The 23,487-nt window shown below is 39.5% G+C and overlaps 1 protein-coding gene and 1 long non-coding RNA gene across 7 annotated transcripts in view; one reads left to right on the top strand and one right to left on the bottom strand.

The window, feature by feature from the left end:
• CLYBL (citramalyl-CoA lyase) overlaps positions 1-23,487 on the bottom strand; it is a 165,593-nt gene that overhangs the window by 5,308 nt on the left and 136,798 nt on the right. For 4 of the 6 annotated variants that reach the window (XM_063149598.1, XM_063149599.1, XM_063149600.1 and 1 more), the window contains exons 3-7: positions 22,870-23,058; positions 19,232-19,333; positions 17,380-17,473; positions 15,851-16,018; positions 10,689-10,813 (exon numbers count right to left, since the gene is read on the bottom strand). In XM_063149598.1, the coding sequence (XP_063005668.1) occupies positions 10,689-10,813; positions 15,851-16,018; positions 17,380-17,473; positions 19,232-19,333; positions 22,870-23,058 (678 nt within the window). Of the gene's footprint in view, positions 1-8,381; positions 8,438-10,688; positions 10,814-15,850; positions 16,019-17,379; positions 17,474-19,231; positions 19,334-22,869; positions 23,059-23,487 lie in introns of all 6 variants that reach the window. The other 2 variants (XR_010026811.1, XR_010026812.1) reach the window with 1 other exon arrangement.
• The window catches only part of LOC134414669 (uncharacterized), a 72,119-nt gene that overhangs the window by 32,458 nt on the left and 16,174 nt on the right, over positions 1-23,487 (top strand). The window lies entirely within an intron of this gene.

Below are 23,487 nucleotides of genomic sequence, written 5' to 3'. Positions count from 1 at the left end.
TGGCAAAAGATGAGCACATTATTGCAATGTTTCCTAGAACATGAAGACATCCTCTTTTTGTGCGTGTCTCTCCAGTATTTGGGAACATTTACTTTGTGGAACTTTTGGGAGTGGTTAAGAGCTTGGAAAATCTGTAAGACCACTTCATAACCAGAGTAATAATGGTTTTTAATGGCAAGAAGGTTTTTACCTTTCTAGAAGTCAAATGGACAGGATTCAGGGTCCATTATTTCAGTGTTGTCTAGGGATCAGTATTCTCTGGTGGAACCAGGAGAGGGGAAGAAATGATACAGGTGCTAGTGTTTACCATGGGTATAATGGAATGGTGTTAAATGTGGAACTGTGTTGACTTTGACTACACAGGAGATGGACAGGATGGCAAGTGAGGTACCCTTGTGTTTTTCCATAAAATCAGGGAATGTAAAGTTTTATACTTCTTCATCTGTATCGAAACCTTTTTTATGATACATAATGTTACACAAAGTTTTACTCTCACCATATTTTATTACTTTATGTACTGTTGGATTAAGGACAGAAATAAGCAGAGTAAAACTATCATGATACAGAATATTCAAGGCACCTCTTAGTAATGTGACACAATTATCTCTGAGTTGTGTATGGAAGTACTTGAGTTAATTAAAGTCAAACAATAATTGTTCTGGGACATGTGGGACAGTGATGAGACGAGCTAGTCCCCTTTGGCTGGCAATACAGAAGAATTAGATGTACTCCTGCACCAGCCAATGCTTGCAGCCTTTTCCTCAGCATTTGCTCTATCTGTGGTTACCTGTGCCTCTAACCACATCCATCCCAATGACTGCAATGAGCTCACTAAGAGGGTTACTGCAGGCCCTCAGTTCTTAGACCACTGTAATCTATTAATCACCCGCATTGGTACTGAATATGAAGATTGTATGCAAAAGTATGTACAAAAATAAGAAAGGATGTAAATTTTGAAGTACCAAATAACTCCTGTAAATTCCAAAAAGTCAGCTGGCTCCCTGTCTGTTGGCAGATGGGACTCCAAGCACAAGCATTGGTTTTGACATCTCTGTGCTCTCTTTTTGGAACCACTGCTGTGATTCCATTCAATCATTGTCCAGCCTTTGCTGATAAACCTGTGATTTGATGCCTTGATTTCATCATGCATGTAGCCAACAACTTAAACTCCCATGTGACAGTTGCCGGGATTTTCTCAAAGATATTTATATAGGTTACATTAAGATCGTGGCTTGAGCACAGCAGAAAGGAAAACCCAATTGTTCTGCATCAGATAAAGAATGTAACTAATAGTGCTAGGTTAATTTGGAATTTAACTAGTAGTGCTTGGTTAATTTGTTGTGTGTGTCCCTACATGGGCTGTCCTAGGTCGCTGTGTAGAGACAGCTGACTCTTCCAAAGCAGCTTACTCTGGGAATCTAGTCAGGGTACTCAGATGGCAGGCTTGAAGGTGCTAGGGGGTCCTGCGAGTAGGTAAGGCTTTGGCATATGGGACACTCTGGGTAGTTAAGCCAGTGGAAAAAAAGGAAAAGCAAGACAAGATAATGTGCCAAGAAACAGCAACATGGACAAGAAATCACCTGCTGCTGAATTTTAAATTAAGTATGGGTCTAAAATAGGGATTATGTGATGCTTATGAAATTGCCCAAAACCCCTCTTCCACTACTCAGGGGACTGCTGACTGTATGACATCTCACAAGTGAGGAGAGGTCCTTGGACAGAACTCTGCTGTCACACAGTTAGAAACAGTGCCCCACTGGGGGCTGGGGCATTGGGTTTTTTCCAACTACTTTTCTCAACACTTTTGCAATACTTCCCTTTGCAGACCACATCCCTGCAGAGTGTGTGGCAGTCTGGTTATCCCCTTGTCCCACTGGGCTCTTTTTGGAGGGGATGTGCACCTAGGACACGGGGGAAATGGGTGTAAAGGAACCAACAAGCCAGCCACCCTTCTCTCCTCCACCCCCTTGATCATTAGGAGATGTTGTGAGTCAGACAGAGCTCCCTCACTGCTCTGGCAGCACGGGCCAGAGGCTGGTGTGAATACAGCCTTTGTGTAAATCAGTAATTATGTAAGTGCCCTTCCAGCCCCGGTGACCTGTGTCGGCACTCGCGGGCAGCGCCAGGCTAAATGGAAATGGGCAGAAGGGCTGATGCCAGCTGGCCAGGGCAAACCTTGTGTACCTCCTAATCCATACAGACAAACGGCCTCAAGTCCACAGACACAGGAAATCTTTGATCCACAGTTATCTGAGACACTAGTTCTTTCCATGGTAGTTCAGTGTCTCACCCACTTCTGAAACACAAAGGTGTAGCTATGACTTTTTGGAGACACCAAAGGAATAAATGCACTAAGATCTGCTTGAGTCTGAGAACATTGCCTCTAATCCTGTAAAATATTAGCTGTTATAAGGCAATAAGAGTTTTGTGTTCTGCAAGCAGGGCAGATTTGGTCTTCTGAGGAGGGAAGGGAGCAGGTGGATGGCAAAGGCTCCCCCTAAAAAGCATGGCATTCATGAAGATAATTCCCCTGGGATTAATGAAAACACACGTTGTTTGAGTGACTCCCTGCAGAGGAAATTTGGAAGTCTTTGCTTTGGGGCTTAAAAAGAACGCTTGGATTTGCTTACAGGTAATGAACAAAGGAGAAGAGGAGCCTGGTCACAGCAAATGGCATTGGGTCTGTGCCTGGGGGAGGAGTGATTATCCTCAGTACAAAGGAATGATTTCTCTTGAAACAGAAGGTTGAGACCATATTTTTGGGGAAGTCAAGAGCTAACAGCTGTGATGGTGCTGAATGCAGGTTTAATTAATTTTTTTTTCTTCTGCAAGTTGTAGCCAAAGAGCTGTCATAAAGAGCTGGGTCATGATTCTACCTTCTCATAATGAACTTCCAAAGGTTAGTGAGCTGCTAGGAGGTGTTCAGTGAAATCTGGGTCAACTGAGAGTATGTTCCAGGCTGTGACAAGATAATGCCTCTCTCTCTTCTCTGCTCAGGCCTGTCCTGCCTTCAGAGCAGACTCACACATAACTCTGGCTTTCTTGAAGTGTCTTTGCAGTAGGTGGGAATGCCCAAATAACCAGTGCAGTCACATATGACAAACTGCAGATTTCACAGGCAGTGAGCTGTATGGACAAAGCTTTTTGGGCCACATATTTCCATAGCCTCTTCCCTTGGACCTTTTCACATTCACCCCTTTTCTGTAAAAACATTATGGGTGGAAAAACACTTGTACACAAAATCTTTGGGGAAAAAAGTGATCCCTGAAAAGGTTTGTCAAAGATATCTTCTTGGCAAGAGGAGATGCTCAGTGGGTCTCTTATCTGTTGAAGCGTGCCTAGAGAGGGAATTCTGCAAAGTATCATCACCATTAAGTTTCTGTAACCTTTTTGCTGATATGTAGAAAACATTAGAAATCACTACCTTTTGTTTCTTTTTGCCAGTGTAATCTTCCACAGGAGTAGAAGTAGTCAGTGAGTTCAGAGGATAAATCAGTTTGTAAAGCCAGAAGCAGGCCTGTTTGTTTGAGATAGGCTTCTGCCTCTAGGAGCAGATGGAAGGACACAAAAGGTCAAGAAAGAAAGAGCAACAACCACATGAAATAGAGATTGATTTTTGCCTCAAATAACTCCTGAGCAGCAGTGCAAGAACTCTGACAGAAGAAACCCTTTCTAAAGCTCAACAGGTAGAAAGGACTTTGTGATCCTTCAAGTCCGCAGTGGGGCAGGAAAGATGAAGAACAAGGACCTACAAGGTCCTTCATTTCTTCTCCACCTGGCAGAACTGCTTCCAGCCCATATATAAGGGTTTTGCCCTGCTGTGTGAGCCAGACAAGCTGTTTTTCCATCTTACAGTCCCCCAAGCTCCCTGAACAACCAGGGACAGCCCTTTCAGCTGGGGTGGGCCTGGGGATGCTGCTTGGTCCAGCGCCAGAAACTCCTCAGGCCACCAAAGCCTCTCCCTCTGCCTGAGCAAAAAAAATCTATTTAACATCCCTGAATGAAAGGCAGATAGCAGGGTTTTTTATTGCTGTCTTTGCATTTTCTTTAGTTACCTTCTTATTGTGGTTGCTGTCTTCCTGTGTGCTTCTCTAGAGGAGGAAGGAAAAAAACTAAAGAAGCAGAGGAAAGTTCTAGAAATCAGGAATACCCTCCACTGGGTTTCATTCTCTGTCTCATACTGTATTGGGAACGGAAGAATCCTAGAGAGCACACTTGCTGCTGCCAAGCAAATCTTTATTTTATAGCACAAAAGCAGCTTCCTGGACAAACAGCCTATCCAACCATGCATTTTTTCTCCCTAGTGAGCATCATGGTTATTATATGGAAAAGTAAAAAGGAACTGATATTAAGACTTAAGCATCCTTAGATGACCTTCATTTAGTAATTTCAAATTAACCTGAGGTTTATAGTCATGGAAGCAATTTGTTAAATATAAACTAGAAAATGCAATCTGAAAATAAATGACTACAGGGCACAGAGACAGCATTTGATACTGAAGGGAAAGGTAGCTGTAAAATACAATGGAGCTGAGGAAAATAATAATAGTGAGGCTTGTTCTGCCAACAAGCATGGAATTGCCCATATTTTTGTATTCTGTGTTTTTTCTAATTTCAGATTCATTTTCTGAATAGGATTGAACAGCCATTTTTTACTGTGATTCTCTATTTCAACCAACAGAGCTTTTGCAGACAGCCACTCCAGTTCCCTGCAAAAGCTGGCTAGCACAGAGACGAGTGAAAAGACAGCAAGACTGCTGCTACTTAAATTAACTGAAACAATATTTTGGCCGTACAGGCTTCTGAATTCCCTCAGTAAGGCTTAAAAAGAGCCATCTGGTCAGAGCATTACCTCTCTAGTTAGAGCCTGCTTTGGAAATTGAAATGAGGCTCATGAGCCCTCGTTAATGCTTTTTAAACAGGGATTTTGGAGGTGGGTAGCTGCCTTGGTGTGTCGCTTGGTGCAGAGCGGGTTTTGGCACGATGGTGGGCAGGTGTCTGCAGTGTTGGGTGTTTTCCCACTCCATGCTCACAGCAAAGCAGTGCCTGCACCGGCAATGTGCCGACACTGCACGGCCCTTCCGAAAGCAGCTCAGCCTGCCGACAAGGACGGGGGCTCATGCCTTGCTGAGGAGGAGCCCAGGGAGCTGCCATCCATCCTCTGCAGGGCCCGTGTCCCCCGGGACAGGAGCAGCTGCCCCCTCCAGGGCCGCCTCCGGGTGGAAAGGCCATGGAGGGGCACGGATCCACCCTGCTCCCGGCTCATGGCGAAACTTCTCCCCGCGGGAAACAGCAGCGTGCCATCCGAGTCCTTCTCCCTCTGTGTTTTGGACACAGGTCTTAATGAGTGGAGGAAAACAGATTAAGAGCCACTGAATGCCTGCTGGGGAGTGGAAAGGGCGGAAGCTGGCAAGAAAATGGTTTAGTATGAGTTTCTGCCCTGCTTAGAAGCTTTTGCAGCCCCGTGTAGTAAAATCTGTCTCCTTTTCTCCCCACCTGGCATAACTCCCTCAGGACTGATTGCACCAATGTAGGAACCAGTATAGCACAAGCAATTAGCTAATACAGCCCCTTCTGCTCTATTGTAGAGGTTCAAAATCCACCCCAGATGGATCTTTCTAAGAGAAAAGCCTTCAACCATGACACAAAACACATTTATAAAGCATTTTTCAAATACTAAATGTGTATAGGGAAATTTTGAGTACTAATATGAGCTCTCTTGATCTCAGTTTTGACATTAAAATTTAATTTGGCCACTTTTTAAAAAGACAAACAACATAACCATGGTCCATGCTTAAATCCCACTAGCACTCTTCATCTTTGCATAGAGATGCACCTGAGCCTAGACTTCTTAAGGCTGGTGCTCCTTAAAGGTGGCAATTTATCACAAATTCCTGAATCCCCCACTCTGCAGTGAAAGGAATACACATCGTCTAGATAACACAAGGGACAGCACATGCCCTGTGCTCTCAGGGGGAGGGCTGACAGTGCTGCAGCCCTGCACACACACATCCCTGGGCTGCCACTGCCACCCTGGGATGGGATCCAGCTTGGTTGGTGGCACCTCAAAACTCAGCAATCTGTCCTGGGCAATGGGAGTGGGGGCCTGGGCTGCTCCCTCACTCCCAGCTCTACATAAAGCTCTGAGATATAATGCCCTGTAAGGTGCAATATAATCCCTGGGGACTGATGGGATGTGATACAGCCCCACACCAGAGGGATGCTCCTGTGCATCCCTTCCCAGAGGCATCTCTTGGACATGGTCCCACGTTCCAAGCAACCACGGGCTGGATTGAGAAAGGGTGGATCCCACTTGGCTGGGGAGCCCTCCTGGGGTCCATGACACAGCCAGAAGGGGGAAGAAAGTCGGGGCAGACCTCCCTGTAAGGCGGTGGGAGCTGGAGCCGGCCGAAGCACGAGGGCGCATCGTCTCTAAGATACAGTGGCTTGGGGTAGCTTTTCCTAAACAAAGAGCATTATAAGAGAGCCACTGCTGGAAATTTCCATTCCTTTGTTGGGTTGATGCTGTGTAAATAAATGCGTTCCTAAGATTTTTCATAATCCTGGAAAGGGCTGTAAATGAAACTGTATAGTTTGCCAAATCACTGGAGTTCATATATATTATTCCTCAGCTGCTGGGAACATGATATACAATGGCACAGAATATAATACAAGAAACATACGCTAAAGGTCTTCTTAGAAGCACTCTGTGCATTTGTATGTGGCATACACAAATATTTATTTTGATTTGCTCTATAGGATTTAAATATTCAACCCATATTACAACTTGGATTTGTGATATACTTACCTTAACTCAAAATAATCCTTACCTGACAGGTGACCTTAGCAGCAGCATTCAGTTATTCCCTAGTTTATTATGTGGGTGCTTTGGAAGCATTTGTAAATTAGTATGTGAGATAAATGTGTAATCAACCTTTTACTTTATTCTTCTGCTTTTTCTTATATTTGAATTTCATTTAAAAGTAAGGTAATTTGGGAAGATTAAATTCCAATAACGATATTGTGCCTGATGTATTTCCACGTTGAATGGCTTAAAATGCATTTTCAATGTCTTACATTTTTGTCATATATAAACACTCATGGAAGAGATACAGTCCTGTATCCAATGTACTGGTAATGTTAATTCAGGAGTTAACTAAATAGTAAAGACTGTTATGTCCTAATTGTTAGAAATCAGATATTTTTCTTAAAATAGGCTAATAACTTCTCCCACTAACTCTACTCCCTCAGATTCAGTTTATCTGCATTCATAAGATCATTTCCCTGTTTAATGTAGTACAAATGCTTTAGAAATTTCTAACAGAAACTATCCTTTAGACTACTGGAATTATGTTTATCACCCTTGTTTTTTATTTTTGAGCACACTGACACCTATCTTATATTTAGACTTTCTGACAGCTATACCCACTTTTTTTAGTATGAATATTCTAATTTTGAAAATCATATCCCCTAGTAATGCAGTTCTACTGGAAAAATATTGAAATTATGTGGAAATGACACTTTTCTTTTTAAGCACATTTTAGTTTTAGATCTCAAAGTTTTAGACAAAAGAGAACACTTAATAAACAATTGAATAAAATACAAAATGAACTTTTTCAGCATTTGTTTCTACTTGTCCAAAATACAAAATTACCATTTATTTCCCGGACATGCCATTTTTAAGTTGGATTAGAAATGTAAAAAACAGCCTCACAAGCAAAACAACCTAGAAACCAAACCAAAGCAACCCCTCAAACAGGACTATCTCCATAAGGCAAGCCCAAATACTCCTGGCTAGCTGGTTAGCTCTCTGATTTCCTTCTGTTTGGACACTGCCACAGCATCTCTAATTCCACAGCGCTCATCTGAGATCCTAATTTTTCCTGACCTCAGTACTCACATTTGGGGGCTACTATGTCAAAGCTTTTCAGCGTCCAGGATGAAGGAGCCTGGTTCAGCCTTCTTTCAAAAGAAGATTATTATGGTAATTGTAGGTCTCAAATCAGAATAGATTATAAAAGCTTGTTACTGTATTTTAATGTAAAATATTGTTAAGTAAAGGCATCAAACTTTGAACCACATTAATAGCAAACTATGATCCCAGAGACTGCAGACCAGTAACTTATCTACCACACAAACAGCTGCACAAATCCCTCACATTTATTTTTTCCAGGCTTTCAACTTTGATTAATAACATGGTAAAACCATGCAAGTCTCAACCATATTAACCACAGCTATATTTTTAGTCCTACTGACATGAACACTTTAATATAATAAAAGGGAAAGGAAAACAGAAGAGGTGTTTCATTAGGACACGAGGATTACTGAAACCGCTGTGTGGAGCATTTGCCAGGAGGTGGTAGGGGAAGAGTTATTACTCACATTTTAGCATGTCGTTAGGATGTGGAGAGAGAGGATCCCTCTGTGAGATATGTTTGCTTTGGAAAAAAAATTAAGTAATCAGACTGTCCAAGCTCTTCTCACTGACACAGTCATAACAGCAAATTAGAAACTCAGTTAATGAGTTTCCAGCATTACATGGAAAGCTATTTTTCCAATTTTGTTATAAAATTCAGTAATACTACAGTGCTACGAGATCCAGAAGTTCACATATTAACCTGCCAGTCCTTTTTTATTGGTAGATGGCTATGTGCAAAAAATACATGAAGCATGCAACCTGGTTGGTTAAAAAAATAGCCTGCACCACAAACTCTCAGCAAATTTGCTCTTGAAACTGATTACAGAAGCTTATAACATATTTTAAAAGCATTAATGAAGAGGAAAAAAAATTCCCCAAACCCAAATAAACCTCCTCCCCGAATGGCTGATATAAACAAAAAACCTCAGCATTATGTCAGTAAAATAGCAGTTTCAAAATAAATTCAAAGACTAATGCTTGCCTAACATTAAATTATTCAATATTTAACATTTTTGGCTTAATGATTGTATGATGCTGGGACTAGAGCATTTAAATTTGGTCCAGTCTCCTAGTCGACAGCTCATATGACAGAGGTGTTCCTTAGATGAGTTTCTGACGCTAAATTCCACTGAATGAATAGTATTAAGCACATAATAAAAAATATTTGGCTGAGTAAGTAGTTTGACTTTTTTCTTGCTGCACGTACCGGCCTACACATTTGCACCAGCAGTATGTTTGTAACGATGCCTTTTGTGAGGGAGCCAAGCCCTGTAAATCGGAATAATCGGCAAAACCAGTCACATATTTTTTTATTTCTATATTGCTTGCATGAAGAGAGCTACATTTCAAAATTGAGGTGGAGAGAACAAAGAGATCCAGGCATACAGCATCCTAATAGGGACCCTGAAATCAGTGCTCTGGACAGCACCCAAAGAGCATAGTCATGGCTGTGCTGGAAACAGCCAGGTACCACAAAGGGGATGCAATAGCCCAGCAAGGAGAAGGGCAGAGCAATAGCAAATACCTTGTCACACTTTAACTCTGAGAAGAAACCATAATATCTGTTTTGACCTTTGCAGCATTTTTAATGCATCCATAGTATCAGAAATGCAGGGGAACAGGGAAGGCAGACATCCCAATTTTTTCTAACCCGCTAGAAAGTAGAAAAAATGTGCAGAAAACATTTATATGGCACCAGTGAAATGAGACCGTATGCACAGTCTTATAGGTGAACTTCTCGACCAGAGGGATTTGTCTGCTACTTGAATGCCACACAAGCAAGTGTGAACCATTCTCACTCATCTGCACTCCCCATTCTGACATTGGGACTTTCCTTTTTAACTAGCCCAGGCTTGGCTAAGACTAAGATAAACATGTTTGGCTGCAACTTTTTTTTTTTCTTTCAAAAAGAGGCAAACTGGATTATAGCAAATAACCTTTAAGATAATTAACTGACAATGCCGCAACTAGCATAAAATCTTCCTTCAGGCGACCCCTAATTTAAGTATTACTGGCACAAAGTGGAGACAGATTGTGCATCACCACCGCAATATTTACATAGCAGAAACCCACAGAGCAGGAAACGTGAGACTCAATGATGCACTAAATTAGGAACAATCATATTCTAGTGTTAATTTGCTTTCTCCTCTATCCAAAATCCAGGTCCAGCAATTGGTACAAATGCACATAAAACATTCCCATTTTTAATGATTAAGAACCACAATCTGCAAGCAGTTTCACTCAAAAGTACATTCAATTACTACTGGGCATGTTTGAGGGATCAAACCCCCAAAAGCGAAACAGGTCTACCAATGCAGAGATTTTTTTTATAAACCAAGGCTTCCCAATGCATTTATTTCTTTCCATAAATGATGTCTGTGCACGCAGTCTGAGTCCTCTGCAAGCTACCTGACTTTTTGTTGCAAATATTTTCCTTTGACAGTAACACTGTGATTATGCAGCATAATGGAGAAACAGTTTTAATTCTCTGATGCTGTAGGTACTTGCAGGGACTCAAAAGGCTGCATAAGCAAAGAATTAAAGTTAAAATGGGGAGGAAGGAAAAGATAGCCATTCTATTTCTAAATATACTGGAAAGTGATACATTTATAATATCCACCATCCAGAGACAGATTTCACAAGCAATACTCTCAGTTACAGCACTTCATAAGATAAAAGCAAAGAGCCATCACTCTCTAATAAACCTTTCTAATAGAATCTTAAATATTATTCAAATTGGTTCCACTATGGCATATTAGCAAAATATTTACCTTGCCTAATCGCTGATGTTCTTCAAAAGCAGAAATCAGTTCTTGTGCCCACTTTATTTTTTCCGGGCTCGGAGAGAACTGTTCCTGGACAACAGCAATTTGGTTGGGGTGAATCACCTGCTTACCTACAAAGAAGATTAATAACACCAGAATCATGCATCGACAAACAGATGTTCAAGCAAAATGTTCCAACCACTTGAGGCTCTCATATGCCTTGCAGACTTTCTTGCTCTCTAACTAATTATTTTACTTGGTTTATTTTATTTTTAAAACTGGAAAACAGGCAGATAGCTTTTTGGCAGATTATTTTAAAAGTAAGAATACCTTGTGCTATGCTTGCATTCAATATAGTTTGAAAGAACCCAAGATTCTTTCTCCTCCCTCCCCATTTTGATCCATACATCTTCCCTCAGGAATTTCAGGTGCAGTTGCTTGTCTTGGGCAATCAATAACAATTAAGTGTAATGCATCTCTGAATTTGACTATGTAAATAACAGCTCCAGCCACTCTTAAATAAGTTGTATTAAAGTGTGCTCAGAAAATGAGATCTGAAGAAGATGGCAAGAGATCTGTTGGGCTGAAAAGTTACCAGTACCCTAAGGATCATTCCCTAAATTCTCAGTATTGGCTTATAATCATATAAACCCCAATGTTGTTTAAACTGTTGTTGCTGCAATTATTGGTAGTTGCAGGTAGGCTGCAATATTTATTTAGTCACTGGTATAGCAAACAACCACCAGCAGTGCCCTGAGGCTTTATGAAACAGTTTTTTTAATCCTTTCTTGTATAAACATAAGTTAAGAAAATAAAAATAGATGTTGTCTTTTTCATTAGAGATATTCAAACGTGAATAGACAGCCACATAATCCCTTTTAATCTGTGATTGAATTTAGCTGCCTTAAAACAAATACATGTCTAATTTGTTTGACACTTTAAAAAGTGCGGCGTTTGGCGTTATTAGTTCATTTCTATGGGAATTTCACAGACTGGTGGGATCTCTGTGGTTTGCTTTTAAGGTGCCCTAATAAAGGGAGGCTGCCGTAACTCCCAGCTTCCTTCGGAGGAAACAACTCTCTCTCCTCGGTGCCAGAAAACAAAACTAGTCAGAGGGGTGAGCCTGATGCTGCAAAGCTGCCAGCGAGTGAGCAGTGCCCTGCAGACCGAGGCTCCCACAGCCCCGCCGCCGCTGCCTCTTGTGCCAGCCAGAGTTTTGCACTTTGCCAGGACAAGCTGGAAGTGTCAGGACCCAAGGAGGTTCCCTGCACAACGGGGTCTGCTCCCTGTCCCTACTGCCATTAGGCCAGATGTCCTTTAGCAACCAGCCCATCACTGCATCTGAGAAGTCTCACGCCTGAGCGCAGGAATGCACCTATTTTCCATGAAATAACCACTGCAAAAATCCCTGGATTGTTTTCATCAGGCTGCAGTGGGTCTGAGTGATAACTTGGAGTACAAAGAAACTCTACTTAATTAAATGAGCAAAGAAATAGTAGTGCTGTGGTGTTGCTACATTCCTTTGCTGAAATGCCACAAGTAGCTCTATTTTATTTCGTCTTGAACAACGTTAGTTCATGATTTTACAGGCATGCAAATATTAGTTTGAAATTTCAATATCACAACTATTTTAAAAATACCTTAAATATTGGTAAAAATTTAAACTCCATTAAGAACCATAATTTTTGAAAGAAATGACGCAAATAATTTTTTTAAACTAATGTGTTTTATCCTAAGTTTACCCAGAAGTTTTTCATTAATTTTAATAAAATGTCATAATTAATAAGCTGATGATGTTCCTTATTTGTAATACAACAAATTCTCCATAGCTAAACCATTAATTCAAAAATTGAAGTGTGTACAACAATTTCTTAAAAAATCCTACGGAGCTTAACTATTTAAAAAAAAATGTTGAGTATATTTTAAATTATATTTGAAGTCAATCTCTAATTATAACAAAATTAAAATTTGTATTAAAAATACACAGATATGACTTTTTAAAAGTGTAAAACATTTCTGTAAAAAGACTTGCTTTTGATAAAGATACCTATGTTAGTAAACTATGCTTTTATCATTAAAACACTGCTGAACAATTTAGGAAGAATATAATCGAACTTTTGATTTATAGCACTTGGTTGATTTTTGTCACAGACTACCTATTCAAATAACTGTATTACAGACATGATGCCATGCAGGAACGAAGTAAATATTTTAAACAGAATTGTTGTTATTGACAAGTTACTGAGAGAGTGCAAAATTGGAAGACATTAAAATTTATGACCACGAAATCCTTTTTACAGTACCACTTGATATATTGTGTTTTAAATCAATACTTGTCAAGTCTTTTAGGTAACTGTATGATGGTGTCATTTTAGTCTCCTACAAAAGACTGAAAAGGAGAGGACACCTAGACTATTTCGTATTTATATCTGTTCTCTCAGCATGCAGCTCAGGACTTTTTATAATGACTAAGTCAGCTGTTAAAGCTTATGGCAAGGTTTACCTTATTTTTTACACAAACATTCCTAAAACCTATGCCCATTTATATAGGCAACACACTGATTTAAAGTCCACAGGTAATGCTAGTGTAAAACACCTTGACAGATGCCTATTTATAGATATATAAATTTTTAAATAAATATAAATATTAAAGGACTATTAATTTGGATGGATTACATTTGAAAACATTTGATTTTATGTTTATACACTCACTGAAGGAAAACCAGACTGATTTTAACATAATTGGAAAAGAAAACTTGGCTGCAATAAGCAGTGAGGTCTGCAATAATATTTAAATACCTGGTAAATTCTTCATTATATTATTTTGCTTGTTTAATCTTGAGGGAAGCTATTTAATTACATGAAGGGCAATTTTACTGGCCTAATATGGGGACATCTAAGTACATACAACTTAGCTAAATATTTTGGATTTGCATTGCTTTTGAGAGTGGTGAGTTCAGCCCTGTTCGTGCAAATAAATGAGTTGTTCTCCAGCTATGAGAGCAATTTGCAAGACTCAGTTAATTTCAGTTCTTTTGATTTCAATGATTTTGGTTGTTTATTAAAAAGTAACAGGGAGGGATCTTATATTTAAAAATTAGAAAAATTGCACATTTTGAATTTGTTAATAGGTTGGCATTTCAGTACTTTTACATTATCAGAGGACTGTCAGTGGCAAATACAATGTGCGTACTTCTGCTTTATACGAAGTCATGGATTAAGCTGAGGCCCATTTGTAATTTTCTGTGATGAATGTGAAATTGGAAATGTTAAAATGATTAAATTATATAGATTATGAAAAAAATACTTGCATAGGTTTGGAAAAACATGATTTTGCTATCAGTTTTGAAATTAGATTTTATTTGAATCAAAAGAAGCAGGAAAGATTATAAAAATATTAGATAAACTGAGAGCAAAAAGCCAAAGAACAAGTGAAATATTTTAGATTGACCTAAAATATTTTTTTTTCTTTTTTCAGAGGAAAAAGAAAAATGCTGTTTTGTTTTAGCTCAAACAGATTTTAAATTTTTCCCCCACCAAATCAGTAGAATCAGTATTGACCCATCTCTAATTACAGTTGGACTGATTGTCAGGTTGTTTGCTGAATTTTGGAAATGTGTCGATGATAGCTGCAGAAAGGCAGGAGGCAAAGGTCAGGTGCAGTGAGAGCACCTTAATAAAATCTTTACTTTTCACAGACCCTTGCTCCTTGTATGGAAAGGCAAGTATGACACATGTACAGCCAAGACAGAAAGTAATTTTACACCCTAAATTGCTGTGTGACTTTTTCATTTGTCTTCTGTCTGGACCCTGTTCTAGGGTCAGGCAACTTCCACCATAAAGTCACTGGAGTCCAAATCACCATCAGCATTGGTTATGCTGAACATTTGTAAATTTCCTAAACTGACAGCCTCAGTTAAGCACTTCAATGTGCATTAAGCATTCAAAAGAGTGCTCTCAAAGGGTCTAGGCACCTGCAACTCCATCTTCTGTCAACAGGAGGTTCAGATGTTTATGTTTTTTCAAAAATGAAGCCTTTCCTTAAGCTAGGAAATATTGGTTGAGACTAGGTAGCCGTCAGCAGGTGCTACCATTCAGCAGCTCTATTATTTTCCCAACTTCAAAGGCAGCCGAGGGACGGGTGGAAGTCCACACGGCCGTGGATAATGTAGCTGTGAGGAGCTAACCATTTCACCTCCAAAACAGGACTTGGGCTTGCAAATGTCAAAGCTCAGAGCTTGTGCTGAAAAGCATTGATTGCTGTTCTTTTACCGGTATGCCAAGGTCACTTAAAATTGCACTTATTTTTTTGTTTGGTGTTTTAAGATGTTATATACAGCTAACTGTGAAACTAGAGTTTGCTAGGTGGCATTGCTAGCACCAACGCTTTTGGTAACAGAAACATAAGGGATATTCTCATATGCGTATCCTGGATAGTGGTCAAAGAAAAATAATGTGGTGTTCGTCCTGTGTGTTAGAATTCTCTCATGCATGTGTCAAATGGCTGCTTTCTATTGCAGCCCCCAGTCTTTGGTGGCTGCACTGTCCCAAAGAGGCATCCGAGCGACCTGGTACACCAATCACAGGGTGACAGGCTGCATTACAGGACTGTGGGGCAAGGAGCCTGCTGCTCTTGCTGTCTGCCAATACCCGTAGGTGTCACCAGCACTTACTAGGGAGAAAGCCAGGAGACTACAAAGAAACCAAAGAAAACAATAAGAAAATAACTTTCCCCTAGCAGCTAGCACATGAGATTTACTTCTCTTTTTTTTTTTCTTTGCCTAAAAAGTATTTTTAAACTGCTGCTGTTGTTCAAACAAAGAGAAAGGGCTCCAGGTGTGGAGGAGCCATGGCAGAGTACAGTATTGCCTTTCCTGTGCTCTGGGAAGGGAGGAATCACTGCACAGTCTCTACCCCAACTTCTCTTCAAAACCAGTCACACGCTTCATGGCAGACGGTTTCAAAAAGCAGCCTGTGACTTTTCAGGCAAAATTTCCAGCCACAATTTTTAAGATAGTAATAAACATAGAAGAGCTTGATATCAATGAGTTTTTCAATAAGTGCCCTGAAACAAAAATCAAGTTATTTGTCCAGGTGACAGTAAACATAGCAACCTATTTAAAATGAGCAAGGTCCGCGTTCTTTTGAGGCATCGGCAAAAGTCGTACCCGTGAATCCCATGGAGGCGCCTTCCCTCGATTGCCTGCGGAGCCCATCTTCATCATGGAAATCAATGTAAACAAGGTCTATTGCTTGAAGGCCAAATGCCTTTGCTGTGACTATGATTTTTTGCCTGGCGTATAGAATATCGTGAGTTTCTTTACTGCTTGTTGCACCTGAGAAAATAATGAGAACAAAGAAAAGCTGACATGAGTGTTTCAAACCTTTCTGTTTTAAATATTTCTTATGTTAAAAAAAAAAGGGGAAATTTTGAGATTATATTTAACTGATTTAGAAAATAGAAGAGGCATGTAAAGCTATACTGTAGAGTCAAAATGATACTCTTCTGAGGAAAAAAGATGCTTTAGCAAAAATAAAAAATAACATCCCTCTAAACACTAGCTTAGTTTAAATCAGAATTTGAAAGCCTGAAGTCAGTGGAAGCTTTGTCTGGTAAGGACTGCTGACTTGGCTAAAATGAAAGTAATTATTAGATTTTGCTATTTACTGAATGTACAGTGAGAAGCATTACAGCAAGAGAAGCTTTACACAAATTGATATACTGGGTCCAACTAAATGGTTAAAAAATTCACACTGAGAATAGAATTGCACTTTCCTTGGTTCTGATTCTTGTCACAACTGATGTCCTAAGCTGAATATTTAAGCTTTAGTATTTGAATGAAAAATTGATGGTAGATGACTTCTGAGAAGAAGCAAAAGTATTCATGAGACTTCATGTGCTCACAGGCTACCAGCTAAGCAATGTACTCATGTGAAATCTAGTGGGAAAAAAATAATAACAATAATAACCATAAGGTTACTATTTAGATAGAGATTTTCAGTCTGTAAGGAATATTTTAGTAAAGCAATGCTGATTTTTACATTAACATACTTATTTTTAATGTAGAAGTTCATAGCTCTGGGCTTTTACCTTTAAATTAAATCAGAAGCTAAGTGCCCTCTTATAAAATAAATAGTGAAGCATTTTTTAATTTTTAGGAAGACTAATGGTGCTTTCATTTGAATATGTGGCTGTATTGACATGTGACAACTTTAAAATAAATTTATGAAAGCAAAATGTAGCAGGAGAGTGTTTGTGCTTGATGTCAAAAGCTTGAGTGACAGTTGTATGTAAAGAAGTGGTGAAGCGGACACCAGAATTTTAGGACTTTCAAATGTAGTTCTAAAAAGCATGTGAATGTTGCTTATGCATACAATATTTTAAAATTATTTCAGTGACTCAACAGGGTGAGGGTTTATTTTGTTTGTCTGTTTTGGGGTTTTTTTGGGTGTTTTTTTAAAATTAACTTCTGGTACTGACTGGCAAAAAGCACAAGGAAGTCTCAGTGCCCTGTAGCACAAGGACCATGTTTTAAATTGCCAGTGGTACATTCTGCACTGAAAAGAAATTAACGAGTAAAATGAAAATGTAAAATGCAGACTCAAGTGTCATTAATTATTACTGTCAGAAATTTCACAGGCTTCTCCAAAACAAATGCCATACATAAACATTTATAGTAAAGAGGCAAGTAACAACCTATGCTGGCACGGAAATCCTCTCCTCCAAAGACAACTGCATCCAAATGAAAGCCAGCCTGGGATCCTGTTCTCAGTGCTTCTTCACAGACAGCCTTCAAATGAGAACAGAGCATTAATGTCTACAGAAATGCAGGATGCAGAGAAACTACAGAGGCTGTTACAGCAACCCAGTGGTACCAAAATCCTTCTGAAATGTTGCTCCTATTAAGCAAAGCCACTGTAGGTGCTCGCCAATGCGCAGTGCTTTAAAATGACTCAGCAAAAGAAAAAAGTATTTTGCTTTCCCTAAGCATCCAGATAGCAAACACTGGGCATCCATAACAGGTTCCCCACCTTCTGGTTTACATTATGCCTCAGGTGTTACTGTGACCACTACTTCAGACATTTATGTAGCAACATGAAACAAAACATTTGGCAAATATTGCTTAGCAACAAAAAAAAAGGTATTATATTTGATTAGTTTGACAAGCAATATATCTGCATGAGAAACTGAAATAAAGATCAGAAACTCTTTTATGAAATAAATAATATTAATGGTTTACAATTATTACAAGTTCCTTACAAGATAGAAGATTTGCCACTTTAAAGTGTCCATCTACATATAACTAAAAATAAGCTAAGGAAGTTAAAATGCAACAAGTGCTGCTGAAAAGCATTAAAATAAAAGTAAAACAATTTTCTGCTGTAGCTTTTTTCATGAGGAGAGTAGTATTACTATTTTATATTGGTGTTTGGATAATATTAGTATCTTTTAAGGCTAAGGTACATGGAAAGAGACATGTAATTACCAGCTCTACTAACGGGCGTTCTTCTGTAGCAGCTGGTGGGACACAAAATCATTCTGTAACAAAGTGTGCTTTAAAAGGGAACTCTCCTGCCAGCATCAGCAACTGCAACATTAAACCTCCACTATAAAATACTGTAGGTGAAGAAAAACCTCAATGGTTTAATATATGATCTAATTCTGTGTTTGCACACTGGACAGGAGCGTGTCCATTTGGTTATGGCTTTATCATGCTCGCAGATAGGTGAGTGTGTGCTGTAAGATAAATGGCAGTATCAAACGACCAGGCTGCCTGTGAGGTACTTCTGGAGGGACTTCTGATCTGTGTGTCCTCAGCTGGTCTGAAACTTTTCCCTTAGAGCTTGGGAGGGGAATGCGGAGTTCCTTGTGCATGCACGAGCTCTTCTGTTTCATTACCACGTTTCCTTGCCATTCTGAAAAACCTGGACTCGATAGGAAGGGCTGGGGAGGGATTTGTATTAAAATGAAATTAATAAATTAGATCTGATCTAAAATTACCCTAAAAATGAGCATGTTCTTCAAGTATTTTCAATGTTAATTCTGTGTCTAATCTTAGCATTAAACACTCCATCATACAGACAAAGAAATGACAACATGGAATTTGATTGTAATGTTATTAGTAGAAACCATTATAAAGAAGCAAGTTTAGCAATAGTGAGGTGATAATTAACTCTTATTTCAAACTAAGTGTTACACAAAAGTTGTGTCTGACAGCTACTAAATAGCCTGAAACACTGAGTATTCCAAATCTCTGGAGAGACCTTTTCCACTCCAAATGTGTTCAAAACAGTACCAATGAATGAAGAGAGGTTTTGATATTTGTTGTGGACTGTCTGGAGCTGTTCTGTCACTGGAATACTTTGAATTTATGAAGGCCTTTACAATACAAACATCAGAGTTCAATGTGCAAATGTTTTTGGGGATTGAACAATACGTTTTGTATTTTTTAACCTCTTTTCCTTGGTGAAATCAGGGAGAGACTGAGTATTCTCCTTATCCTAGTTTGCTGAGATGGCAAAATATGAACACTTCAAGACTTTCTTACCTTAAAATTGAGCAAGCCCATTGCAGTTTCCACAAAGGGGATAAAATTCATTGGTTCTACAAGTGTTCGGCCTTTTAGGTGATGTAAGAATTTGTCTGAAAACTAAAACTACACAGAATGAGCTATCAGAGGCAAAAAGAGAACAGTCTACATGTATACACAACATGGCAAATATTCACCTGACTGCAACAAACACCCCTCCCCACCCCAAAACCTGATAACTAAAAATTAGAACAGCTTATAACAAGGCCTGTGATCTGAAACTGCAACATTCCCATACATTTCTAAATTTGGAGGCTGGTTTGCAAGGAAAAAAAAAATAAAAAAAAAAATCCAATCTTAGCACCTCTCACCCTGGCTTAGTGAAATGCAAATCCGTGGGCTGTGGAAAACAATGAAGTGCTGCTGTACCTGAGGTCCGGTTTTGTTTCAGGTCCAGCACTGCCATCACTGGAAGCACTCCACAGCCTTCTAAGTGGCATCCGTATTATTCATTACGGCACCGTTACCCTTTTGTTCAATAGGCTTTTCTTCATAATTTTTTAGCTTACCTAGGAAGGCCTTAAAAAGGAAGTTTAATTCTTTGAAGACCAAAGCTTGCCAATTTTTTCCATGAGACCAGTTCACAGCTAGCTCTGAGCTGCCAGTGGGGTAGCCCAAATTCCAAAATCTATCATCTGGAAACATACAAAAGCTCTTGCACAGATTTTTCCCCTTTCAAAAGGGAAAAAAAAAAAAAAAAAAAAAAGGAGGGGGGAAAACCTTCAGCCCTATATTGTAAATGTCTTATGTCTATCCAGATCGAGTAATTTGCGTCAAGATAAACATATTTCAGGTACTGCAAAAATGTTAGTAAATAAAGACAAAAATCACATATGCATATATTTTAAATTTAAGGAATATTCAACTATTAATGGATATCAAAGGAAAGGGAATTTTAATCATCTCTCCATTCAGTCTCAGTTGGGTAAATCATATCTAAGAGATTTGCATAAATATAAACCATCAAAGACTTTTCATCTTCAAAGGGGGTTTCAAGACCCTATAAGCTTTGTACTGTAATCATCGCAGGTCACAACCCTGCAGGAATAAGGCTGCTATGGCAACATAAAAAACTAATGCTTAAGGCTTAGCATAATATTCTGACTAATAGAAAGGAAACTCATTTTAAAAGCTGGCAGCCTATTTACCAGAAGCTGGATTAGAGGTGTTATTTCCCCTTTTAGCTTCCCCCCACCACCCCTCCCCAAAAGAAGGAAAATCTAATCACCCAGATCTTGAAAAAAAAAAAAAGCTTTCCAGCAATTTGCAGTAACTTTACAATTAGGCCAAAATAAATCACAGCTTTCTCCGGTGAAGAATTCTGCCCTCCCATCTCTGCTCTGCATCATCACCATGGCCCTCTAGATAACTTTTCTTTAGTGAAGAGAATTCCACTCAAAAATGTGCAAGGAGAAAAAAAAAAATCAATTCACTCTGTACAGTATGGCAGGTTACTACAGTGACAGAAAACAGTAAAGTTCACCCAGGCAAATGCAGAAAATGAGGTAATATAATGGTATCAGTATATCTTCTTAAGACTCTTACCTGGTTTTAATTTTTTTAAGAGGAAAAAAAATGTTACTGTGTGTATATTTTAGGTGCAAGTTAAAGAGCAGAGTTCTTGTTTTATTTTAACTATTTTAAAAGTCCCACTCCTGGAATTTTCGCTATCTTTTGTTTTGAAGGTAAAGCAAAAAAAAAAAAAAAAAGAGCACATTTAATTAAATATTGCCTCCCTTCCTTTCCCTTGTAAAAGATTTGCAATAAGCACCAATACAAAAGGTAACGAGTGGAGAAGTTTCAATTAATTTTTTTTTTTTTCAAAAGGAGACGATTAAATGTTTCCGGCCCGGTAAAGTGTTCATTTCAGGGAGAAAGGGAAAAAAAAAAGAAGAAGGCGGAGGAAAAAAAAAAACCCACAAAGCTTGGGGAGGGGATGAAGTAGCAAGGCCTCAGCAATTCTTTCAATTCCAGTGCACACCCAATAGTGTGTCGGGAAGAATGCACACTGGTCGGGATTTGTGGGAGAATTGTCCCGCCACAAAGGAGGGAGAGTTACGCTTGTTATAGTCCAATAAGCCATGCCAGTCAAACAAGTACCCACACTAGGGACAAAAGGAAAGCAAGAGATTCTCACACAAAAGAAAACAAGTAAGCCCATCTTTTAGTTGTGCATCAGCCTCCAGGTTTTCTGCTGCACATAAATAAAAATGAAGGGGGGGAGCGGCTGTGCGTGGGGGGAAAGAAACAGCTTCTGGGAGGCTGAAAAATCATGCTGGAGTGATTTTTTTGAGGATTGGGAAAAGAAGGCAGCGGTGTTAGGCAGAATATGTTCTTTGTGTGCAAAGGTTGGGCAAAGGGAGAGCGAAGCAAAAGAAGGACAGTGATGCAGAAGCTTCTGGGGTTGGCTTGTTTTCCATGATGGAAATGAAAGTTAGCCAGAGGGAAGGTGGAAGAGGATGAGGTGACAAAGAGCCCTGGCATCCCGTCTCCCCGCAAAACCTACTTGGTGGCAGCAAGGGCTATGCCATTTTGGTATCATGAATATTCATCACTGACAAGTTCTGTCTAACGCTTACATGGCTGTAAACCCTGAGAGGTGCACTCTGGTTTATTTAATTACCCGTTGGTGGAAGGGGATGGAGAACCTTCTGTGGAGGCCAAAGGGGCAGCGCCACGGCATGGATGGGGCCTGTCCCACACCTGGTGACGGGGCTGAGCTCCGTGGTGTGCTCAGGCCCATCTCCATGGCCTGATCAAGGTTAGGTGCCGAGATTAAAATAGACCCTAATGCGCCTGCCTGCTTTTCATCACAGCTTGCACGCGTGCTAGCTGCTCAGCTAGCGGTTTGCAAAAATATGAAGTGAATAATTAAGCATTATTCCTTTACTGGTGTGTTGCAGCAATAATGGTATATCCAAACAAGCATCCCTCTTTTTTGACAATTAAAACAATTATAGCATAATTAGGCCTATTTCAAAGTTTTCTTAAGTAATTTGACATGCCAACCATTTACATTTCAGGTTTTTATTGGCTGAAAAGTCAGTTGTGAAACACAAACACACCTGTCAGCAATTAAAAAGGAAGAAGTAGAGAACTGTTCAGGAAATAATATCTGTGCTAATTAAAAACACTAGTTAAAAGCTTCCTGTTTGTTCCTCCAGTTGCCCCAAGGAGTGACCTTCCCCCCAACCCATTTTTTCATATGTTGCTAACATGGTTTCCCATCTCCTGCTTCCAATGCACGTAACTAAGGCTCTTGGACAGACAATAATTTTGCTTGTTAGGGTAGTCTGAGAAGAGTCAGGCACTTACCCTTCTACTTTTGATAATATATTCTGACAGCAATATTGGTTCTTTGTCAGCCATGGGAGAAATACACCTGGTTTTCTTTATAAATGTGTTCCATATATGCTTTTTATACAGCACATCACACACACACATTTAAGTGGATGCACTGCCCAATTACCTCAGCCAAGCAACAACATCATATGGCATTTGCAGCCTTCCTCTTAACTCACAGTCATTCCTCTCTGTGCCTGGATGAACTTGGCCCAACAGCTTCAGTCAAAAGCTACTGTGTTGTTGGTACTCACCCATCTTATTTCCTCAACATTTTCAACCTTTGGCAGCATCATGCTTGAAGGCAGGGTCTTGGACTGCAAAAGCACCTCTAGATCTTCTTCTGCAAGGCCGCTGGACACGGAGTTTATCCTGACACACTTTTCACCATGGCCTAAGTCAAACTCTTCAAGGGTTTTCACGATGTTCAGTCTTGCTTCTCTCTACATTATATATGAGTTCCGATGCACAAGAAAAGAAAAAGAAAACATATTTTCTATTGACAGAAAAACGCACTGAGAAGAAAACTTGTTGAAATGACATGGGGGAAAAGCTAGACAGCCAATATAGTGGTTTCCCCAAAATGTCTGTCACTCTTGGACTTTATTGAAGCAGTCATTACCAGAACCTCACAATTTTACCTTCCTCTTTACTGTTTCTTTATAACTGGTAAATTCAATGCATGGGGTTTCTACCACTTGCAGGAAACAAGACTTTTGTGTCTGCTAGTGCTGAACATGTATAACAAACACAAATCTTTATGCTAATATAATGTATTGCACTAACTGTCTGCTCTCTCAGAAATGGCATATTCTTAAATTTGCATTAAAAATTAATTTTTGTAATTTAGCTCTGCAATTTTGCCTGAATGT

This window comes from Melospiza melodia, chromosome 2 (assembly GCF_035770615.1).
Source record: "Melospiza melodia melodia isolate bMelMel2 chromosome 2, bMelMel2.pri, whole genome shotgun sequence".
Taxonomy (NCBI): Eukaryota; Metazoa; Chordata; class Aves; order Passeriformes; family Passerellidae; genus Melospiza; species Melospiza melodia.
The sequence above is the reverse complement of the archived record's forward strand: the minus strand, read 5'-3'. Positions and strand labels throughout refer to the sequence as shown.